Source organism: Oncorhynchus tshawytscha, linkage group LG01 (genome assembly GCF_018296145.1).
Source record: "Oncorhynchus tshawytscha isolate Ot180627B linkage group LG01, Otsh_v2.0, whole genome shotgun sequence".
Taxonomy (NCBI): Eukaryota; Metazoa; Chordata; class Actinopteri; order Salmoniformes; family Salmonidae; genus Oncorhynchus; species Oncorhynchus tshawytscha.
Genome location: NC_056429.1, coordinates 69,717,384 through 69,740,984, shown reverse-complemented (window position 1 = coordinate 69,740,984; position 23,601 = coordinate 69,717,384). Strand labels below are relative to the sequence as shown.

Below are 23,601 nucleotides of genomic sequence, written 5' to 3'. Positions count from 1 at the left end.
CATTAAACTTACCTTAATAAAATCAATCAATCATAATCACTAGTTAACTACACATGGTCGATGACATTACTAGATATTATCTAGCGTGTCCTGCGTTGCATATAAGTATCTGACTAAGAGGTGGTAGGCAGAAGCAGGCACGTAAACATTCATTCAAACAGGACTTTTGTGTGTTTTGCCAGCAGCTCTTCGTTGTGCGTCAAGCGTTGCGCTGTTTATGACTTCAAGCCTATCAACTCCCAAGATGAGGCTCGTGTAACCGAAGTAAAATGACTAGCTAGTTAGCGCGCGTTAATTGTCATTGTGTTGCTGGTTCGAGCCCAGGGAGGAGCGAGGAGAGGGACGGAAGCTATACTGTTACACTGGCAATACTAAAGTGCCTATAAGAACATCCAATAGTCAAAGGTTCATGAAATACAAATGGTAAAGGGAAATAGTCCTATTATTCCTATAATAACTACAACCTAAAACTTCTTAACTGGGAATATTGAAGACTCATGTTAAAAGGAACCACCAGCTTTTATGGTCCTCCAATAATCGGTATCGGCGTTGAAAAATCATAATCGGTCGACCTCTAGCGCTTAACTGACTTGCGTAGTTAAATAAATATTAAATAAAGGTGTTTTAAAAAACGGCCAAATCGGTGTCCAAAAATACCGATTTCCGATTGTTTTGAAAACTTGAAATCGGCCCTAATTAATCGGCCATTCCGATTAATTGGTCGACCTCTAGTTCACACCCGGCTACACTTGTGAGAAACAAGTTTTGATTTATTTCATGTCATTTCCGCGCTCCATATGAACAATGAGCGTGTGTCTGGTTTCTCTGTCCTGTTGATGTTGACGGAGAGCTTGCCACTGAACACGCATAGAAGTACCTGGCCTGCTTCTCACGAAATATCAAATGTAGGAAAGTGCCCAGCTGGGCTTCTCAGTATTTGTATTTTTTTTCCTCAGCCTAGAGAGGAATGTGTTTGTCCTCAGCCCTGGAGGGAAGCCAAAGTCATTCCACTACCCTGGAGTGGTATAGCGGTCTTAACTGTTTCTAACAGCAGACCTATCAGCTTGCTGCCAGCTCTAAGCAAACTGTTGGAAAAAATGGTTTAGACCAAATACAATGCTATTTCTCTGTAAAACAATTAAGACTTTCAGCATGCTTTTAGAGAAGGGCACTCAATGTGTACTGCACTGACTGAAATTAATAATGAGCTGTACTATTAGATTTCTATGCAGCCTTTGATATTATTGGCCATAACCTGGTTGTTGAGAGAATTTGTGTTATGGCTTTTCAACCTCAGCTCTGAATCCATGATATGGCAATCTAATATAACTCAGAGGATTTTCTTTTAATGGAGCTTCTCTAATGTCAAACACAAAGTGAGGTGTACCGCAGGACAGCTCTCTAGGCCTTCTACTCTTCTCTATTTTTATCAATGACCTGCCACTGGCATTAAACAAAACACGTGTGTCCATATTTGCTGATGATTCAACCATATACTTATCAGCAACCACAGCTAATGTAGTCACTGAAACCCTTAACAAAGTTTTGGAATTGGTGGCCAATAAACTGGCCTTAAACATCTCTAAAACTAAGAGCATTGTATTTGGTACAAATCATTCACTAAGTTCTAGACCTTAGCTGAATCTGGTAATAAATGGTGTTGCTGTTGAACAAGTTGAGGAGACTATATTACTTGGTGTTACCTTCAATTGTAAACTGTCCCGGTCAAAACATATACAGTGCATTTGGAAAATATTCAGAACCCTTGACTTTTTCCATATTTTGTTACGTTACAGCCTTCTGAAATGGATTAAATAAATAAATCCTCAACAATGTACACACAATACCCCATAATGACAAAGCAAAAAAAGTTTGGACACTTTTCTCAGTACTTTGTTGAAGCACCTTTGGCAGTGATTACAGCCTCGAGTCTTCTTGGTTATGACACTACACACTTGGCACACTTGTATTTGGGGAGTTTCTCCCATTCTTCTCCTCAGATCCTCTCAAGCTCTGTCTGGTTGGATGGGGAGTGTCGCTGCACAGCTATATTCAGGTCTCTCCAGAGATGTTTGATCAGGTTCAACTCCGGACTCTGGCTGGGCCACTCAGAGGCTTGTCCCGAAGCCACTCCTGTGTTGTCTTGGCTGTGTGCTTAGGGTCGTTGCCCGGTTGAAAACTGAATCTTTGCCCCCAGTCTGAGGTCCTGAGCACTCTAGAGCAGGTTTTCATCAATTCTCTCTGTACTCTACTATGTCCATCTTTCTCCCCCGATTGCTCAGTTTGGCTGGGCGACCAGCTCTAGGAAGAGTCTTGGTGGTTCCAAACTGATTCTGTTTAAGATTGATGGAGGCCACTGTGTTCTTGGGGACCTTCAATGCTGCAGAAATGTTTTGGTACCCTTCCCGAGAACTGTGCCTCGACGCAATCCTGTCTTGGAAATCTACGGACAATTCCTTCGACCTCGTGGCTTGGTTTTTGCTCTGACATGCACTGCACTTTTGAATAAATTTGCTAACATTTCTAAACACCTGTTTTCATGTTGTCATCATGGCTTATTGTGTTTCGATTGCTCAGGCTTTTTTGTTTTTGATCCATTTTAGAATACACTGTCACGTAACAAAATGTGGAAAATGTCAAGGGGTCTGAATACTTTCCGAAAGCACTCAGTTCCTCCAGTTTTTTTTGTTTTTTCTCGAACTTATTCTGTGCCTCATGGTAGTTTTTATTGCCATCTGTACTGATAGTCCCTCAATTTCCTTTATGAACTCTTGACATAAATTGCTTTTGTTTTACAAACGAGTTTTGAATAAATGCACATTTTAAAAATGTCCCCTACAATAAATGGATCTGCTGTACCTATGTTATGTTGGAGAAAGTCAGTTATAAATGATTCTGTCCTGGTTAAAACCAACTTGTTATCCAATAGGCTTTGATTGCGTTTCTATTATCCTCGCCCAAGTGGAAATTCTGTAAGAGTAATTAGTTGGCTGTCATTGTAAATAAGAATTTGTTCTTAACTGACTTGCCAAGTTAAATAAATTTTAAATAAATGTAAAGTACCTTGGACCCACCTACTCATTCAATGGTTTTGCTTTATTTTTACTATACTACTTTTGACTATTTTCTACATTGTTGAATAATAGTGAAGACATAGAAACTATGAAATAGCACACATGGGATCATGTTGTTACCAAGAAAGTGTTAAATAAATCTAAATATATTTTATATTCTTTAAAGTAGCCACCCTTTGCCTTGCCGATAGCCTTGCACACTCTTGGCATTCTCTCAACCAGCTTCACGGGGAATGATTTTTTTCCTACATTCTTGAAGGAGTTCCCGCATTTGCTGAACACTTGTTGGCTGCTTTTCCTTCACTCTGCGGTCCAACTCATACCAAACCATCTCAATTGGGTTGAGGTTGCGTGATTGTGGAGGCCAGGTCATCTTATGCAGCACTCCTTAGTCAAATAGCCCGTACACAGCCTGGAGGTGTGTTGTCCTGTTGAAAAAAAATGATAGTCCCACTAAGCGCAAACCAGATGGGATGGCATATCATTGCAGAATGCTGAGGTAGCCATGCTGGTTGTGTACCTTGAGTTCTAAATAAATCACCAACAGTGTCACAAGCGAAGTACCCCCACACCATCACACCTCCATGCTTCACGGTGGGAACCACACATGTGGAGATCATCCGTTCAACTACTCTGCGTCTCACAAAGACAGTGATTGAAAACCAAAATCTCAAATTTGGACTCATCAGACCAAAGGACAGATTTCCACTGGTCTAATGTCCATTGCTTGTGTTTTGTGGCCCAAGCAAGTCTCTTTTTCTTATTGGTGTCCTTTAGTAGTGGGTTCTTTCCAGCAATTCGACCATGAAGGCCTGATTCATGCAGTCTCCTCCTGAACAGTTGATGTGTCTGTTACTTGAACTCCGAAGCATTTATTTGGGCTGCAATTTCTGAGGCTGGTAACTCTAATGAACTTATCCTCTGCAGCAGAGGTAACTCTGGGTCTTCCTTTCCTGTGGTGGTCCTCATGAGAGCCAGTTTCATCAGGTTTTTTGTGACTGTGCTTGAGGAATCATTCAAAGTTCTTGACATTTTTGGTTTGACTGACCTTAATGTCTTAAAGTAATGATGGACTGTCATTTCTCTTTGCTTATTTGAGCTGTTCTTGCCATAATATGAACTTGGTATTTTACCAAATAGGGCTATCTTCTGTATACCCCCTACCTTGTCACAGCACAACTGATTGGCTCAAGAAATTCCACAATTAACTTTTAACACGGCACACCTGTTAATTGAAATGCATTCCAGGTGACTTCCTCGTGAAGCTGGTTGAGAGAATGCCAAGAGTGTGTAAAGTTGTCATCAAGGCAAAGTGTGGCTACTTTTGAAGGATCTCAAATATAAAATATATTTTAACACTTTTTTTGGTTACTACATGATTCCGTATGTGTTATTTCATAGTTATTCTACAATGTAGAAAATAGTAAAAAATAAAGAAAATCCCTGGAATGAGTAGGTGTGTCAGCTTTTGACTGGTACTGTATATGCCAATGATTTTGACTGAGTCACTTTTTGTTTTTTTAAGAAACATTGTTCTGGAAATATCTAAATTGTTTGAATAGTCAACATACACACACTGACACCTCACTCACTCCACCAGACATGCCACCATGGGTCTTTTCACTTTCACAGTCCCCAGTTCCAGAACAATTAGGATCCCCCCGGCTAATGGGGATCCTAATCAAATAAAAATCACACAGTAAGTCAACAAAGTATATATTTTTCTTCTATTCAAATGATCATAATCCTCAGTATTTGAAAAATGTTTCCAACACTCGCCCCTCGATCATCAGCGTCGCTGATAAATAGGCTATGGTGAAGTTGTTGTTTTTACTATAGCATAGCCGTCACCTTCATACTTCCCTTGTCAATTCATTATAGCTTACTTTCGGAAAGCCTACGGTAGGCCTATGTTTTTTAAAATACATTTTAAGGAAAGGATAAATATTTGTTTGTTTTTTGTCTGACACGCTGGTGGCTTTGATTGACAGGTGCTTTTACGGGAGTGTGCTTGAGTTCGCCTGATTCTCTCTCTCGGCCTCCATGTCCATTCAGAAAGTTTCCAAAATTAGCCTGTCTGGACTACATCCTTTTTTAAATAAGAATCAAACGCTCCTGTCATGATTTTAATCTTGTAAAAGGGATTTTTTTCAGTAGTTTAGGCAAAACTATTTATCTATCTTTGAAGAACATATGCCATAGCCATCGAATGACCGCAACAGCAGGGGTTGTGATATGCAAATATTTCAGGAAAAGTGGGAGAAAACCCATTAGACTTTGTTTAAAATGGTTTTGTGCCTCAAAATGTATTTAAAAAAATGTTAGATGCAGAAAAGCCAACCGACAATGCTAAGTTACGAAATATATCTTCATTTTGACTCCGTTCATGTTCTCAACATGAAAATGCGACATCCTCTCCAACCTGGCATTTATTAATTTGTTAATGAATATTTCTAAGTAATAATAACGAAGCGTTATGGCTTGTTTCGGATAGGTTTTTATTAAGATGCATATTCATATAAACAAGTTCCCCCTAAGTAATTTTGGAGTCACATGATGATATTGTGTGGTCCTTCCGCTACAACTCAGGAAAGTATGCTCTTTATTAGGCTACCAATGAAGTAAGACAGAAACTTCACTGAGTGGTGAAAGTGCACGGTGATGAGGTTGATACTCCAATAAATATTGAGGGTCTTATTCTGGTGACATGATGATCTATGCTTGGCTGCTGTTTTGACAGTTTTTATCAGTCTAGCTTTTTGTCCATAATAATCTCATCATGTAGGCTTCACCCGCACTGTATCTGCAAGCTGTTGCCTAGAGCGCACGTCCCAAGACCAGAGTGGGAAATGCGCTATGGAAACCCATTGAAGTATTATTTTATTCGATACATGGGAATTTAACCTCATATTATTTAATGTGCACTGCATCATCACCGCACAGCCTTTCATCTGCAACACGTCAATTTGATGGAAACACTTCTCTGGTTGGGAAATGTGCATATTGTTTTTATGCAAGTTTTAGAATACTCGTGTGAAAAATCTGTCTTCAGTTGGATAGAAGCCTAGCTCATGTTAGATTTCTCTGAGGCTTAAAAATGGACTTTCAGTCAAGGAATGCCAATGTTTTCAGCCTGTTTCCATCTCTGTTTGTTTGTTTTTCATTTAGGTTGTGTGATTTGTGCAACAACTAACATTCTGTCTGATGTTTAGAACGCAATGAGCTTCTGTTTGAATTGATGACTGCTAACTGATTAAGAGTTGTAATGTCTATGAGCTTATTTGCTTTTCAAAGGTGAATCATCCATCTTCAGTAATATCCATGTTCAAACAAATGTTTGACTGTTTACTTGCCTCTTGAACTCACACACATCTCTTTGCATAGATTCTGGCATAAGCTACAAAAATATACAATTCTATTATCATACAATACTTTGGATACATGTGCTTGTGTTAGCCTGCAAGGCCAGTTGGCAGGTAAGCAATGTTATCCTGCAGTAGCAGCCTGCTCACTGATGGAGTGTACACTTTCTCAGGCTTAAAAACAGTGTTGGTCTGACAGAGGCCAGTCCGCTCTAAAGCCCACTGTTACCCCTTACTGACAGCTGGCTAATAAATGCTCTCTTTTTTTTGTCTCATCTGTTCTCCAGGCCCGTAATGTCAACACTGGGGAGTTGGCTGCCATTAAAGTCATTAAGCTGGAACCTGGTAAGCCCTCTTCTCTCTCTGCCATGTGTCATCATCACTAACATTTCCCTCTCCCGACTTCTAATTTCTTCCCCTTTCTCTTTTTCCTTACTTCTCCTTTCTCTCGTCTCTTATCCCGGTCTGTCATCCACTGTTACCCGGTTTTCACCAGTCTTTTACAAACCCATATACGGTCGGCCATCTCTTGTCACCTTCTGTTGCAGAGTCATAACCAATTAGTTATTTTGTTAATCTCACCAGCAGCTGAATTCTAATTATCCCTTAGAAAGACAAGGTCTTGTCTCTATCTTAGTGAACAATTGAAGTCTAATGTGTGCATTTTATGATTCTCGACCAGATGTTGGTTCACAGTACACTGAATTAATGATTAAATGAAACTTTAAACATTTATTTGATGTTTTTGCTTGTAAATTATGAGCATCATCATTCAAACATCTCTCCTCTAGTGTTGATCTTTCTGCCTATATTGAATTATTGAGCCACATATTCAAAGCCCTTTAATGGAAGTGTATCGTGGCCGGTACATTCCGGTCAGTTTCCCAAGTCTACAGCACAGCTCGAGGGCCAAAGGAAATATCATGCAGCATGTGCAAACTCACACGCAGTGTCCCAGTTTCCGCTTCCTCCTTCATAGAAAGGTCTATCTATCTTTTTGTTGTATACATTCCTCCCACACTGAAAGCTTTGTTGAATGTGTGTTGCCTGTTGAGTTTATTTTTGTTGCACACTAAAAATATTTTTGTTGAGCACACGAATCTTCATTCTTGCATCACAAAGAGGATGAGGCTTAGTTTACAAGATAACATCCTGATCTCAGTTTTTCAGTTTAAGTAGACTAAATCCCCTCTGAGTATTTTGATGGTGTGATCTTCTTAAGAGATGCATCTGTAGAGAAGTGAGGGAGTAGCCTAGTCTGTCTACTGTACCAAGATGCTTTTTAGACTCTATTGCCTGTATGTGGGCCTTGTCCCTCTGCATCTAACTTGACGAAAGATGTTCACATCTTTTGAGGTTTATATTTTGAATATAGTCTATCTTATCAGTTGCTATGAATTTAATCTGAAGGAAAGAATGAGCTTTGCCACCTAATGTCTCTGTTATAGGCCTAATAGTTAAAGATGAAACATTAAGAGAGATGAGGAATTGGAATGCACCCAGTGTATGCTAGGTACCAGATAAGACATTAGGAACACATGGAATGATTTCAACATTGCTTTAATTGGCAGTGAAATCAATTTTTTAAAGGCTGCCACATGGAGAATGCTAGTCTGTGTCCATTTTTAATGGTACTTTTTTAAGGGGGGTCAAAAGAAGCCAGGAACCGTGGCTGATGTGACACGCTCACGCTGGGAGCGATTACAGTGATGCCCTGGTGGAGTCAGGCTTGTCTCAGCTGATTGATAGGGACAGCTCAGTAGCAGGCCTGCAGATTGCATTAGTGCAGTGTTGAATATACTCGCTACACACACACACTCTCTCTCTCTTCTGCACACTCTGTATCATTGCTTCCCACCTGAGGAGACTGTGCAGTCACATAGAGTTTGTGCAGGTAGACTGACCACCACATGGGTTCACCTCTCCTTTTAGAACCTACTTGGAAACCCCTGCTCACCTGCCCCTGAAAACCGGTTGGATCTTATTGCTGACTCTATTGGAGTGCAGTATGTGTAGTTGTCATGCCCAGCTGAAACCCTAGAGCCATGACCTAAATGTGGGAAAAGAGCTGACGGCCAGTGGTTTTCAATTGCATTACATTTGATATCGTAGCCTAGCGTTATATACTGTCTAGATGTTGATTTTGAACATCCACACCAGACGCCATCAGGACACCAGGTTAAAATATCAAAATGAACTCTGAACCAACTATATTCATTTTGGGACAGGTCAAAACACATGAAACATTAATGGACATTTAGCTTGCTGTTGCTAGCTAATTTGTCCTGTGATATAAACATTGGGTTGTTATTTTACTGTTTATTGTGTATGCATAGTCACTTCACCCCTACCTACACGTACAAATTACCTCGGTTAATCTGTACCCCTGCACATTGACTTGGTACCGGTACCCCCTGTATATAGCCTCGTTATTGTTACTTTTTATAATTTTTTTTGTTTATTTAGTAAATATTTTCTTAACTCTTCTTGAACTGCACTGTTGGTTAAGGGCTTGTAAGTAAGCATTTCACAGTAAGGTCTACACTTTTTGTATTTGGCCCATGTGAGAAATAAAGTTTGATTTTCCTGAAATGATCTTTTTTTTTTTTGAATTTTGAGTCACACAAAATTGTGTGTTCTGTAAATTCAATTGATTGGATATGATTTGGAAAGGTACACACCTGTCTATATAAGGTCCCACAGTTGGCAGTGTGTGTCAGAGCAAAAACCAAGCCATGAGGTCGAAGGAGTTGTCTGTAGAGCTCCGAGACAGGATTGTGTCGAGGCACATATCTGAGGTAGGGTACCAAAAAATGTCTGCAGCATGGAAGGTCCCCAAGAACATAGTGACCTCCATCATTCTTAAATGGAAGAAGTTTGAGACCACCAAGACAATTTCTTTTGGGGTTAAATTTTTAACTACCCCCCCGTCCCCTATTATTATTATTAATATGCATAAGAACACAATATTTCTGTCAGTGTTCATTATGATTTTAGTGACAAAAAAAAATCTAAATATGAGGTCAAGTCTCAGCAGAGCCCCTTGTCCAATGGGTTTTTCCTCTAGCGTGTTGATGTTCTCCGTATCCATAGCCAGAATGATTTAGCAGTGCATGGTGAATGAACAGGTTTCATGTTATGTTCATCAGAGGTGTAGGGAGGGTGAAGTTTGAATGAATAAAAATTGTTTTTGCAATTATACAGATTAACAAAACATGCACAGGACAGTATTCATAACTTGTTTTTTTGTGGTAAATGTGAAATTTAAAAAAAAAAAACAGTTTTGATGATGGTTTTCACGCACATACCTTGTCCATAATGTAGAGGCCTATGGGATATTTATTGACGAGATAAGGGAGGAGGATGCTAACTGTGATCTGCTTAACATACCAGTACCAATTCATATACCTTTGTATGCCTCGTCTGTATACCTACAGACACAAAAGTGAGCAGTTCAGTCATCTGCACCCAATGCAGCTAGCCTTCAACATATTCCTTTGTTGATTGATATTTATTGAATTGTGTCAATTTTCTGTTTTATAAAGATTTGCACAAAATATGAAAAGATAGATGGTGTCATCATAAAACTATCAATTTAGATCAAACAAGGGACAGACCTTAAACTGAGGAGATTTTCTTTTTTAATGTTTCGCTTAAGTGCCTGCACCTGTTGTCCTTTTCAAATTCAATGTTCCTGGAAGAACCCCCCACTCAGGAGGTTCCTCGATGTACATCTCCTATGGAGTTCTTGGAAGAACCCTTTGGGGGCAATTTTTAGTGCCAAGAACCTAAGGTTGTTAAAAAAACTTTGAGCGTCTTAGAACCCTTGTTGAACCCCTAATTGTTCAGTGTATGTGTACATTTATTTTGCACCGCGAGTTGTGGGGTCAGCTTGTTAGCCTAAACTGTCTTAAACTCATTGAGGCTGTATATTACACCTCATTTGCTTTCTCCTACACAGAGACACGAGGTTGGTGTTGTCTTAATGTTCAACTTTTAGCCACACGTTGAGCGTTAAGAGGGGAACGATCCATCTGTGGTTTGTTGTTATTCTTCTCTCTCTGTGTTGTCGCCAGGCTAGCTGTCAGGCTGGTCGTCCTGTAAAAAGGCCATTGCGGATGCATACTCCATGGAAATGTAGTCGTCACAGTCGGAGGATTATGTTATTCTTCACTGGCGCTATAACTTTATTTTTAGTTTTCTCTTAAGGGTGTTTGAGAATGTACTCCCATTCTTTCCAGTGTCTCTGTTCCCTCTTGCGCGTGTATGTGTGTGCACGTTTTCAAATGTCTGTGCTTCTTAGTAGGTTTGTCACGATGTGGGTTTATGTTTGGTGTGTGTTACCCTCGCCCTGTATTTATATAATGGGGTGACTACAGCACAAGCTTATGGAGTTTGGCTTCAGGAGATATGGAAATGTCATACTTCAGACTTGTGCTTTTTCTTACATGCTTCAAGGTTTATTCTCAAGCTTCCCTTCTGTTGACAACTGCGTTGCTTAGCTTTGAGCAAAGGTCTTTAGCTTTGATGACTTCAGACAGTTCTCGAACAGTAAGCTGGAATAAGCAGCTGAAATGGGATGTTTTTCTCATCCATCCACGTGTACGTATGCAAATCCTTACAGGTCTCACTGTCCCAACAAACACCGCCGCCATACATTTTATTTAGAAGAAAGTTTGACTTTTTGTTTTGAATACTTTGCCAGGGGGCAGGCTGTGTGTTACCTAAGGTTTGTCTACCTGCAGCAGCATTCTGCAGTGAAACTGCTAATGTTATCAGACTGATTAAACATAAGTGTCCCTACGGAACCACCAGGGTGTTACGTATGTTTGGACTGGAGCACCCATCAGAACATGTCAGGATTTACTGGGTTCTTGAATAACAAACTAGTGTGATACATTTTTAAATCCTCACAGTGAACAGGCTACTATTGATTCTAGGTGAATCCAGTCCTATACGGGCCACAGGGTCGTTCCATGTCATTTCAGCAAGCCATGACACACACACACCATCCGATTTTGTTCTGAAATTATTTCTGTATTTAGAAACAGGTAAGATTCCTGCAACATTATTTTTGTTGAAATATAAGCCAATTGATTGCACACATTCAACATTTTAATTTATAGGATTCATAGAATATTGAATAAATATAGTACATAACATCTGATTGGGACCGAGCTTTTTTCTTACAATGAGTAACACGAGGAATCCAAAGAAATGTACAAAAGCCATCCACGGACCCCCCCCCCTCCCAATCCCAACCAAACAACAAGTATACGTTATCTACTTCTCTCTGTCTGACAAGTAGTGTGGAACTGTGGCTCGGAGTATTGTTTATTCATCCTATGTAATGTGTTCTCAGTGAATTTAGTAGGGTTTTTTTGTGGTCTTTTCCTTCAGAGAAATGTGTCATTGAAGTTGTTACATCCTGATATTACGCGGTTCTGACCACAAGGTGGTGCTGTTCCTGCAATTTGGTAAGGTATGACTGCAACACGTTCTTTGATTTTGTTTACCTGGCCATTGTTTTTAAATGCTAACTTTTTTGCATTTGTGGCATAAATCCAATGCAAGTCAATGGTACAGATTTAGCATTTTACACTGCATATCCAAATCTTCTATAAGTAACGTCATTGAGTTACACAATCCATTTAGATTCTTATGGGTTATTTGGACACAAAGTGTGAAAATGCTAACATAGGTACCATAACTAAAGCATGGGTTGCTGTCATACCTTCTCCATAGACTGTGTACAGGGTCAGGAAATCGATGTAATTTGGGTGAACTATCCCTTTAACATTGCTGAAACCAGCACCGTGGTCAGAACCTGGTAATATCAGGCGGCCCAAAGGGTCTGTGCTCAGCCCTCTCCTGTACTCCCTGTTCACTCATCAACTGAATCACGTTTGCTGACGACACAACAGTGGTAGGCCTGATTACCAATAACGACAAGAGCCTTCTGTTTGGCTGTATCACCACCTGATATGGCAATTGCACCACCCACAAAGGCAGGGGTCTCTAGAGAGTGGTGTGGTCATCCCAACTCATCACACTGCCTGCCCTCCAGGACACCTACAGCACCCGGTGTCACAGGATGGCCAAGAAGATCATCCACCCGAGCAACGGGTTGTTCACCCCGCTGCCATCTAAAAGGAGTAGACCGTACAGGTGCATCGAAGCTGGGACTCTACCAAAAGTATGTGGACACGTGCTCGTCGAACATCTCATTCCAAAATCCTGGGCATTTAATATGGAGTTGGTCCCCCCTTTGCTGCTATAACAGCCTCCTCTCTTCTGGGAAGGCCCACTAGATGGTGGGACATTGCTGCAGGGACTTGCTTCCATTTAGCCACGAGCATTCGTGAGGTCGGGCACTGATGTTGGGTGATTTAGGCCCGGGTCGCAGTTGGCGTTCCAATTCATCCCAAAGGTGTCGAAGGGGTTGTGGTCAGGGCTCTGTGCAGGTCAGTCAAGTTCTTCCACACCGATCGTGACAAACCATTTCTGTATGGACCTCGCTTTATGCACGGGGGCATTGTCATGCTGAAACAGAAAAGGGCCTTCCCCAAACTGTTGTCAAAGTTAGCACAGAGTCGTCTAGAATGGGGCAGCGGGTAGTCTAGTGGTTAGAGTATTGGGGCAGTAACCGAAAGGTTGCTGGATCAAATCCCCAAGCTGACAAGGTAAAAATCAGTCGTTCTGCCCCTGAACAAGGCAGTTAACCCACTGTTCCCTGGTAGGAAATCATTGTAAGTAAGAATGTTCTTAACTGACTTGCAAAGTTAAATAAAGGTTACTTTTTTAAAAAGTCATTGTATGCTGTAGTGTTAAGATTTCCATTCACTGGAACTAAGGGGCCTAGCCCGAACCATGAAAAACAGCCCCAGACCATTATTCCTCCTCCACCAAACTTTACAGTTGACACTATGCATTGGGGCGGGTAGTGTTTTTCTGGCATCTGCCAAACCAGATTTGTCCGTCGGACTGCCAGATGGTGAAGTGCGATTCATCACTCCAGAGAGAATTTTTCTACTGCTCCAGAGTCCAATGGAGGCGCGCTTTACACCACCCGAGCCAACGCTCACTGTGATCTTAGGCTTGTTTGCGGCTGCTCGGCCATGGAATCCCATTTCATTAAGCTCAGATGAACAGTTCTTGTGCTGATGTTGCTTCCAGAGGCAATTTGCAACTCAGTAGGGAGTGTTGCAACTGAGTTTTTTTTTTTACGCGCTTCAGCACTCGGTGGTCCCGTTCTGTGTGGTTGTGTGGTCCTCATGAGTGTCATCATAGTGCTTGATGGTTTTTGCAAATGCAATTGAAAATACTTTTTCCATATTGACTGACCTTCATGTCTTAAAGTAATAATGTACTGTCGTTTCGCTTTGCTTATTTGAGCTGTTCTTGCCATAATATGGACTTTTATCAAATTGGGCTGTCTTCTGTATACCAGCCCTACCTTGTCGCAACACAACTGAGTGGCTCAAACACATTAAGGAAGGAAAGAAATTCCACAAATGAACTTTTATAATTCTACACTGATGAAGACAGCTTGGCTGTCGAAACGTTGGTAATTACATTTTTGCATCTAAGCTCCTAGAGTGTGCGGCTCTCTTTATATTTTCAAACTCTCATGAGGACCGCACAGGAAAGGAAGACCCAGAGTTACCTCTGCTGCAGAGGATAAGTTCATTAGAGTTACCAGTCTCAGAAATTGCAGGCCAAATAAATGCTTCAGAGTTCAAGTAACAGGAACATCTCAACATCAACTGTTCAGAGGAGACTGTGTGAATCAGGCCTTCATGGTCGAATTAATACAAAGAAACCACTACTAGAGGACACCAATAAGAAGAAGAGACTTTCTTGGGCCAAGAAACACGAGCAATGGATATTTGACCGGTGAATACCTGTCATTTTGGTCTGATATTTGTGAGACGTGGGCGAGGTGAAAGGAAGATATCCCACCGTGAAGCATGGAGAAGGAGGTGTGACAGTGTCACCAGCAAAGGGCACTGTCTGTGATTTTATTTAGAATTCAAGGCACACTTAACCAGCACAGCATTCTGCAGCGATACGCCATCCCATGTGGTTTGGGCATAGTCCAACTAAAAAAAAAATCCCAACACACCGCCAGGCTGTGTAAGGGCTATTTGACCAAGAAGGAGAGTGCTGCATCAGATGACCTGGCCTCCACAATCACCCAACCTCAAACCAATTGAGATGGTTTGGGATGAGTTGGACCGCAGAGTGAAGGAAAAGCAGCCAGCAAGTGCGGGAACTCCTTCAAGACGGTTGGAAAAGCATTCCAGGTGAAGCTGGCTGAGAGAATGGCAAGAGTGTTCAAAGCTGTCATCAAGGCAAAGGGTGGCTACTTTAAAGAATCTAAAAATATATTTAGATTTTGTTTACACCATGATTCCATATGTGTTATTTTGTAAGTTTGATCTCTGAACTATTATTCTACAATGTAAAAAAATGTTTTTAAAATGTAAAAGTACAGAGAAACGCTTGAATGGTGTGTCCAAATCTTTTAGTGGTACTGTGTATATACCGTTTTCTAGTTATGGCTCATCCTATATAACTACTGCTGTAAACACCTTTTCTACTCGTATGCTGTCTACACACCATTTTATATACTGCTCAAAAAAATAAAGGGAACACTTAAACACAATGTAATTTCAAGTCAATCACACTTCTGTGAAATCGAACTGTCCACTTAGGAAGCAACACTGATTGACAATAAATGTCACATGCTGTTGTGCAAATGGAATAGACAACAGGTGGAAATTATAGGCAATTAGCAAGACACCCCCAATAAAGGAGTGGTTCTGCAGGTGGTGACCACAGACCACTTCTCAGTTCCTATGCTTCCTGGCTGATGTTTTGGTCACTTTTGAATGCTGGCGGTGCTTTCACTAGTGGTAGCATGAGACGGAGTCTACAACCCACACAAGTGGCACAGGTAGTGCAGCTCATCCAGGATGGCACATCAATGCGAGCTGTGGCAAGAAGGTTTGCTGTGTCTGTCAGCGTAGTGTCCAGAGCATGGAGGCGCTACCAGGAGACAGGCCAGTACATCAGGAGACGTGGAGGAGGCCGTAGGAGGGCAACAAACCAGCAGCAGGGCCGCTACCTCTGCCTTTGTGCAAGGAGGAGCAGGAAGAGCACTGCCAGAGCCCTGCAAAATGACCTCCAGCAGGCCACAAATGTGCATGTGTCTGCTCAAACAGTCAGAAACAGACTCCATGAGGGTGGTATGAGGCCCCGACGTCCACAGGTGGGGGTTGTGCTTACAGCCCAACACCGTGCAGGACGTTTGGCATTTGCCAGAGAACACCGAGATTGGCAAATTCACCACTGGCGCCCTGTGCTCTTCACGGATGAAAGCAGGTTCACACTGAGCACATGTGACAGTCTGGAGACGCCGTGGAGAACGTTCTGCTGCCTGCAACATCCTCCAGCATGACCGGTTTGGCGGTGGGTCAGTCATGGTGTGGGGTGGCATTTCTTTGGGGGCCGCACAGCCCTCCATGTGCTTGCCAGAGGTAGCCTGACTGCCATTAGGTACCGAGATGAGATCCTCAGACCCTTTGTGAGACCATATGCTGGTGTGGTTGGCCCTGGGTTCCTCCTAATGCAAGACAATGCTAGACCTCATGTGGATGGAGTGTGTCAGCAGTTCCTGCAAGAGGAAGGCATTGATGCTATGGACTGGCCCACCCGTTCCCCAGACCTGAATCCAATTGAGCACATCTGGGACATCATGTCTCGCTTTAGTCCAGGTCTGGGAGGAGATCCCTCAGGAGACCATCCGCCACCTCATCAGGAGCTAATTGCCTATAATTTCCACCTGTTGTCTATTCCATTTGCACAACAGCATGTGAAATTTATTGTCAATCAGTGTTGCTTCTTAAGTGGACAGTTCGATTTCACAGAAGTGTGATTGACTTGGAGTTACATTATGTTGTTTAAGTGTTCCCTTTATTTTTTTGAGCTGTGTGTGTGTGTGTGTATGAGACGGACTCTGACATTTCCTAATTCCTTTTTTACTTTTTGGATTGCTAGGTATTATGGCATTGTTGGAGCTAGAAACACAAGCATTTTTCAGCACCTGTGATAACATCTGTGTACGTGACCATTTGATTTGACATTAACCCAACAACTTTGATGACTAATTTCATTGAATGGGGAGGGTAAAAAAAAACATCCCAAAATTCACTGGGAATACAGTGCATTTGGAAAGTATTTAGACCCTTTGACTTTTCCACATTTTGTTACGTTAGTCTTATTCTAAAATGTATTAAATCAATAATTTCCTCATCAATGTACTCACAATACCACACTATGATAGAGAACAGGTTTTTAGACATTTTTGCAAATGTATTAAACATGTAAAACAGATACCAAAGGGTCTGAATACTTATGTTAATAAGGTATGAGACTCGAAATTGAGCTCAGGTGCATCCTGTTTCCATTGATCATCCTTGATGTTTCTACTACTTTGAGTTCACCTGTGGTAAATTCAATTGATTGGACATGATTTGGAAAGGTACCCACCTGTCTATACAATGTCCCACCGTTGACAGTGCATGTAAGAGCAAAAACCAAGCCACGAGGTCGAAAGAATTGTCCGTAGAGCTCCGAGACAGGATTGTGTCGAGGCACTGATCTGGGGGAGGGTACCAAAACATTTCTGCAGCATTGAAAGTCCCTAAGAACACAGTGGCCACCGTCATTCTTAAATGGAAGAAGTTTGTAGCCACCAAGACTCTTCCTAGAGCTGGCCTCCACACAACTCTTGGAGTTTGCTAAAAGGCACCTAAAGGACTCCCAGACCATGAGAAACAAGATTCCCTCGTTTGATGAAACCAAGACTGAACTCTTTGGCCTGAATGCCAAGCATCACGCCTGGAAGAAATCTTGCACCATCCCTACGGTGAACCATGGTGGTGGCAGCATCATGCTGTGGGGATGTTTTCCATTGACAGGATCTGAGACGAGGCAGGATCAAGGGAAAGATGAACAGAACAAAGTACAGAGAGATCCTTGATGAAACCTGCTTCAGAGCACTCAGGACCTCAGACTGGGGGCGAAGGTTCAACTTCCAAAAGGACAATGACACCAAGCACACAGCCAAGACAACGCAGGAGTGGCTTCGGGACAAGTCTTTGAATGTCCTTGAGTGGCCCAGACAAAGCCCGGACTTGAACCCGATCGAACATGTCTGGAGAGACCTGAAAATAGCTGTGTAGTGACGCTCCTCATCCAACCTGACATAACTTGAGAGGATCTCAAGAGAAGAATGGGAGCAATTCCCACAATACAGGTGTGCCAAGCTTGTCATACCAAAGAAGACTCTATGCTGTTATCGCTGCCAAAGGTGCTTCAACAAAGTACTGAGTAAAGGGTCTGAATACTTATGTAAATGTTGTTCCCACTAAAAAATATATTTTTAATTGCAACATTTCTAAAACCTGTTTTTGCTTTATCATTGTGGGGTATTGTATGTAGATTGTCGTCGTCGTCGCCCCCCCCCCCGTCAATCTAATCCATTTTAGAATAAGGCTCTAACGTAACAAAATGAGGAAAAAGTCAAGGGGTCTGAATACTTTCCGAATGCACTGTACATTACATAGCATGAAGAAACAATGTTCCGAGCCAAAGCTCGATACTACTTGTCAGACATGTATATAGTATAAATTCTCCGTGTTGTTTGGGTGGGGGGTCCATTGGTGTTTTTTAAATATTTTTTTTACAATTTCTTTGTATTCGTAATGTCTAATTGTTAGAAGAATGTTTGGTCCAATTTGAATCTTAGGTACTACATTTATTGAATATTATATGAACCCTGTCATTTAAAATGGCCAATTTGGGTGCAATAAATTTGCTTAACTTCTCAGATCAAATTATACAGTATTTCAAGTAGTGTGTGTGTATGCATGCCAGAACAGTGTTTAGTACTGTTTTGGCTCAGTCTTAAGTGATTGATTGTCTGGAATGTTAGTTATGCAGGACAAAGCATCTGATGGGCTGGGTATGGATTTCAAAGGCAGGAACAGAATGACTGAACCCTGCAGTGAGGATTATCAATTCTCCTGAAATGTTTCATGTGAAATACTTCCTATCCAATTGAAATCTCTCTTTCTCTGCTCCTCTCAGTGATTATGAACTCTCCCACTGGTAAGCTATGTATCATTACCTTGACACAGGTTTTAAAAATCTTGAGCTTCATTTGATAAGCCTTTGCAGCGGTGCACCTGTCATTTTCCGCAGGCATTAAAAGACAAACATCGAAGCCTAATAACACGGCACTGTGTTTGCACTTCATCTTCAGATTTATTTTACTTCTCCTAGGGTTGAGTCCTCGGAGATCCGCGTGCACAACTCCAAATGTTCATGTCAAGATCTTATTGACGTCAATGCATGATTTAGGCAAAAGCCTGTAAACGGCAATTGGATCTCATTCAGGATTTGCCCTACAATCCTCTGTGCTGTAACCTTTTGAATTTTATTTCTTTATTTTTTTCCTTTTTTGTTGCCCTTTTGTAGTGCTTGAGCGGTGACCCATCACAGCCATCTCTGACACAGAGCCAAGTTGTCATGCTGCAGCATTGGGGTGTAAACACTGTGGTATAGCTGGAGGACATACAGTGCCTTCAGAAATTATTCACCCACCTTGACTTTTTCTACCTTTTTTGTGTTATAGCTTAAATTAAAAATGGATTAAATTTAGATTTTGTGTCACTGGCCTCCACGCAATACCCCATTAAACTGAAATGTCTTCAGTCAATAAGTATTCAAACTCTTTGTTATAGCAAGCCTCTAAGTTCAGGAGTAAATATTTGCGTAACAAGTTCCATGGACTCACTGGGTGCAATAATAGTGCAATAATAACATTATTTTTAATGACTACCTCATCTCTGTCCCCTATACATTCAATTATCTTTATCTCAGTCGAGCAGTGAATTTCGAACACAGATTCAACCACAAAGACCAGGGAGGTTTTCCAAAGAAGGTTTTCTGCAACGAAGGGCACCTATTGGTAGATGGGTAAAAACGCAGACATTGAATATCACTTTGATCATGGTGAAGTTATTAAGTACACTTCTGGATGGTGTATCAATACACAGTCACTACAAAGATGCGGGCATCCTTCCTAACTCAGTTGCCGGAGAGGAAGGAAACCACTCATCGATTTTTACCATGAGGCCAATAGTGACTTTAAAACAGTTTGTTTCATGGCTGTAATAGGAGAACTGAGGATGGATCAACATTGTAGTTACTCCATAATAATAACCTAAATAAGAGTGAAAAGAAGGAAGCCTGTACATAATAGAAATATTCCATAACATTCATCCTGTTTCCAATAAGGCACCAAAGTAAAACCGTAAAGAATTGGTCAAAGAAATGTAACTTTGTCTTGAATACACGTTCATGTTTGGGGCAATTCCAATATACCACTCTTCATATTTTCAAGCATGGTGCTGGCTGCATCGTTATGGGTATGCTTGTCATCGGCAAGGACTAGGGAGTTTATTAGGATAAAAAGAAACACAATAAAGCTAAGCACAGGAAAAATCCTAAAGGGAAAACCTGTTTATTTGCTTTCCAACAGACATTGGGTGACAAATTCCCCTTTTCAGTGGGACAATATCCTAAAACCCAAGGCCAAATATACACTGGAGTTGCATACCAAGATGACATTGAATGTTCATGAGTGGCCTAGTTAGTTTTGACATAAATTGTCTCAATCTATGGCAAGACTTGAAAATGGCTGTCTAGCATTGATCACCAACCAACTTGACAGAGCTTGAAGAATAAAAGATAAAAAAGTGCAAATACTGTATATTCCAGGTGTTGCAGAGCTTAAACTTTACATAGAAAGACTCACAGCTGTAATCGCTGCCAAAGGTGATGTATTGACTCAGGCGTATCAATATTTATGTAAATGACAGAGTTCTGTTTTTCATTTTCAATACATTTGCGCAAAAAAAAAATGTTTTCACTTTGTCATTATGGGGTATTGTGTGTAGATTGGTGATGTCATCCATTTTGATTTCAGGCTAACAAAGCTAAATGGGTAATAAGTCGAGGGATATGAGTACTTTCTGAAGGTACTGTAGCCCCACCTATCATGTGACAGTGTTAGCACTTAGCAAGCTGTGTGGCTGCTTGACAGCTCAGGGTGCTAGAAGGATATAGGTGGTTATTCAGGGTTTGGCATGATTTAATAATTTGCCAACTGTCCCACATGAATTTATAGCAGGTTTTAATGACTGGAAAGGGTTAAACCTCTCCATACATAACTAGTTTATAAGGCTTATGTGAATGATTGTAGATGTGTCCTAGCATGTATGCCTTTTTGTCCAATATGTGCTTCAACAATTCCTGTCAGTATAGCTGCTGGGGCCCTGGGGTCAGACTCGTTACCATAGTAACAGAGCTTTGCCTTGGAGATATGGGTCAGGAAGGGCACTAATTCGCTTAGACATTCACAGATCTGAAGGGCTTGACATGTGACACACACAGCCCAAGCCAGGGTATCCATCAGACGGTAGCGCTTCACCTCAGGGTCAAAGGATGTGATGACGTTAAGGGGGCTATGTAGGCCCATGTGTGGAGATGCCAACTCAACAATATTCACCCATATCCATTCTGACTGTTGTCAAAGATGGTTCTGAGTGTGGATGGATGTGAGTGTACTGTATGTGGATGTGTGTGTCTCACTTTAAAAGTGTATACAGCATATAGATGGTCCTGTGTGGGTAATAGTGTCTGCTAAATTACTCAAATGTATATGGAGAAATAGACGTTTTGACATTTAAATAAGATTACTTCTAAGCTGGTACCCCGCTGAAATGGTATTTTAGCTATTTTATCCATGCTGAGATGTGCTGTCATTTTGTATAAGTCCGGGCTCTTAGTCATGTCCCAGCGTTTTGAAGGCGTCCTAAAATAGCTAGATCTGATGCAGTTAGTGCTGCAGTGCCTTCACTTCCTGCATCAATATATTTACTGTAGACACTACAGCCTCAAAACAAGTTCTATCATGTTTACCATCTGCATGAATTTGAAATGATGTAACGTGTTGGTGTTTGTATCCTGAGACGAAAATCGTCTGTATTGGCCTGGTAGCCATGTCTGTTTCTGCTTAAACTACCATTTCTGTTGTACGGCATGACGACAACATGTCAGAGGAGTTGGCTAAAGCACAAACGGATCTAGCCACCAGGCTAACGCTTTATGGCTTGATCATGTAATAATGAATATGTAACTGATTGGCTGACTGACTATTTGATTGACAGGTGAGGACTTTGAGGTGGTGCAGCAGGAGATCATCATGATGAAGGACTGCAAACACTCCAACATCGTGGCCTACTTCGGTAGCTATCTCCGGTAAGACTGGCATACTGATAGATCAGGTATGGATAGACAGTACATCTCTCTCTGAATTTGGACTCAATTAATACAGCTATTTCATGCCTTTATTTTGAATATAAGCTTGTCGCCTGCATTCTCGCCTTTTGGACGACCATTCCCGTTGTTAGGGCGGAGACGTGAGCATCTCGTCATTATATACAGGTCTCTGGTGCACAAAAGGAGCGAATGAGAAGAGACCAAAAAGACAACATGAGAACAAGCGGGAATACATACAAAAAAATCTAATTAATTAGATGTATTGCCCAGCTCTAGCTTTGAGTCTTGCCTTCCCAGTCTTGCTGACTTGTGGTCTGTTGAGAGGGATTTTGACTGGGAGTGTATCACTTCCCTTCTCCAGGAGGGATAAATTATGGATCAGCATGGAGTACTGCGGAGGAGGATCTCTGCAGGATATTTATCATGGTAGGACACATTCTCACACTCACAAACTCGCTCACACTGTGGCAACTTATGCATTCACCCATGCTCACAGTCACCCTAACAGAATAGCTGTGTTTTCATCTAAAAACAGACCATGAAGCACAATAAATGAAAGCTTGTTGCAATCAATATCCACATTTTTCACTCACACACTTAAGCCAGCCAGCCAGCACAGTAAATAGCACTCTAAGTGAATCAACTGGTGTTGAACTCTAAATTGTGTATGAATTGCTTGATACACATTGGATAGCTCTTCTAAACTCTCATCTCTTCCTCCCTCCTGTCCAGTGACTGGGCCTCTGTCTGAGTCTCAGATTGCGTATATGTCACGGGAAACCCTCCAGGTATGTTTTTACCCCTGCTGCCAGTGCCATGGGCATCTATGGGTCAGATTGAATGAGAACGTGTTTTGCTGTTTGTTTTTTACTTACAGGGTTTGTACTATCTCCACAACAAAGGCAAAATGCACAGAGACATTAAGGTAAAGCCATGTCAGTGATAGTAATAAGCATGCTTTTGAGTAGAGACGTTTGCCTTTCACTCCTTACTCATCTTTGCAAAAGATATCTCTGAAATGTTGATGGTATTTTTTGCCTGGCCCTATTACTTTTCCTCATAGGGAGCAAATATTCTATTGACAGACAACGGCTATGTGAAACTAGGTAAGGACACGGACAACCACTACTTTCCCCTCAATCAGACATGTCAGTTCCCTAAGCCTCACCTTGAGTACCTATTAGAATGAGATCGCACAATACATCTGATCTTTTTGCTCATTTTCCTCCCTCTCCCTCCTTAGCTGACTTTGGTGTATCAGCACAGATCACTGCCACGCTGGCTAAGAGGAAGTCCTTCATTGGAACACCATACTGGTGAGTGTCTCCCCTGGCCCCTCCCCTCGGTGTCATACTCTGGATAGACTCTGACATGATGTTATGGTTCATTGACTTATTGTGACAGACCATTCATATTGCTCTGGACAGTGTTATGATTGTATTTGATTGCCTTGAGTGATTGTTGGTCTATGCCTGATAAGTACTGTTTTTGTTTTCTCTTTCGCCTCCCTCCCTCCTCTCATCCTATCAGGATGGCCCCAGAGGTGGCAGCCGTAGAGAGGAAGGGGGGCTACAACCAGCTGTGTGATATCTGGGCCGTGGGCATCACAGCTATCGAGCTTGCCGAGCTGCAGCCTCCCATGTTCGACCTGCACCCTATGAGGTGAGTCTGTGTGTAGGGGGATGTGCGAATTAAGCCTTATGACACTGATGCTGGATATTTATTTAGGCAATAATGCATGAGGGGGTGAG

The 23,601-nt window shown here is 41.6% G+C and overlaps 1 protein-coding gene across 12 annotated transcripts in view; it reads left to right on the top strand.

The window, feature by feature from the left end:
• Positions 1-23,601, top strand: part of LOC112255843 (mitogen-activated protein kinase kinase kinase kinase 3) — a 63,276-nt gene that overhangs the window by 21,207 nt on the left and 18,468 nt on the right. For 8 of the 12 annotated variants that reach the window (XM_024428677.2, XM_042324780.1, XM_042324777.1 and 5 more), the window contains exons 2-10: positions 6,724-6,781; positions 18,593-18,613; positions 21,739-21,829; positions 22,212-22,276; positions 22,583-22,638; positions 22,728-22,775; positions 22,914-22,956; positions 23,094-23,166; positions 23,381-23,512. In XM_024428677.2, the coding sequence (XP_024284445.1) occupies positions 6,724-6,781; positions 18,593-18,613; positions 21,739-21,829; positions 22,212-22,276; positions 22,583-22,638; positions 22,728-22,775; positions 22,914-22,956; positions 23,094-23,166; positions 23,381-23,512 (587 nt within the window). The remainder of the gene's footprint in view (positions 1-6,723; positions 6,782-18,592; positions 18,614-21,738; positions 21,830-22,211; positions 22,277-22,582; positions 22,639-22,727; positions 22,776-22,913; positions 22,957-23,093; positions 23,167-23,380; positions 23,513-23,601) is intronic. The other 4 variants (XM_042324768.1, XM_042324786.1, XM_042324807.1 and 1 more) reach the window with 1 other exon arrangement.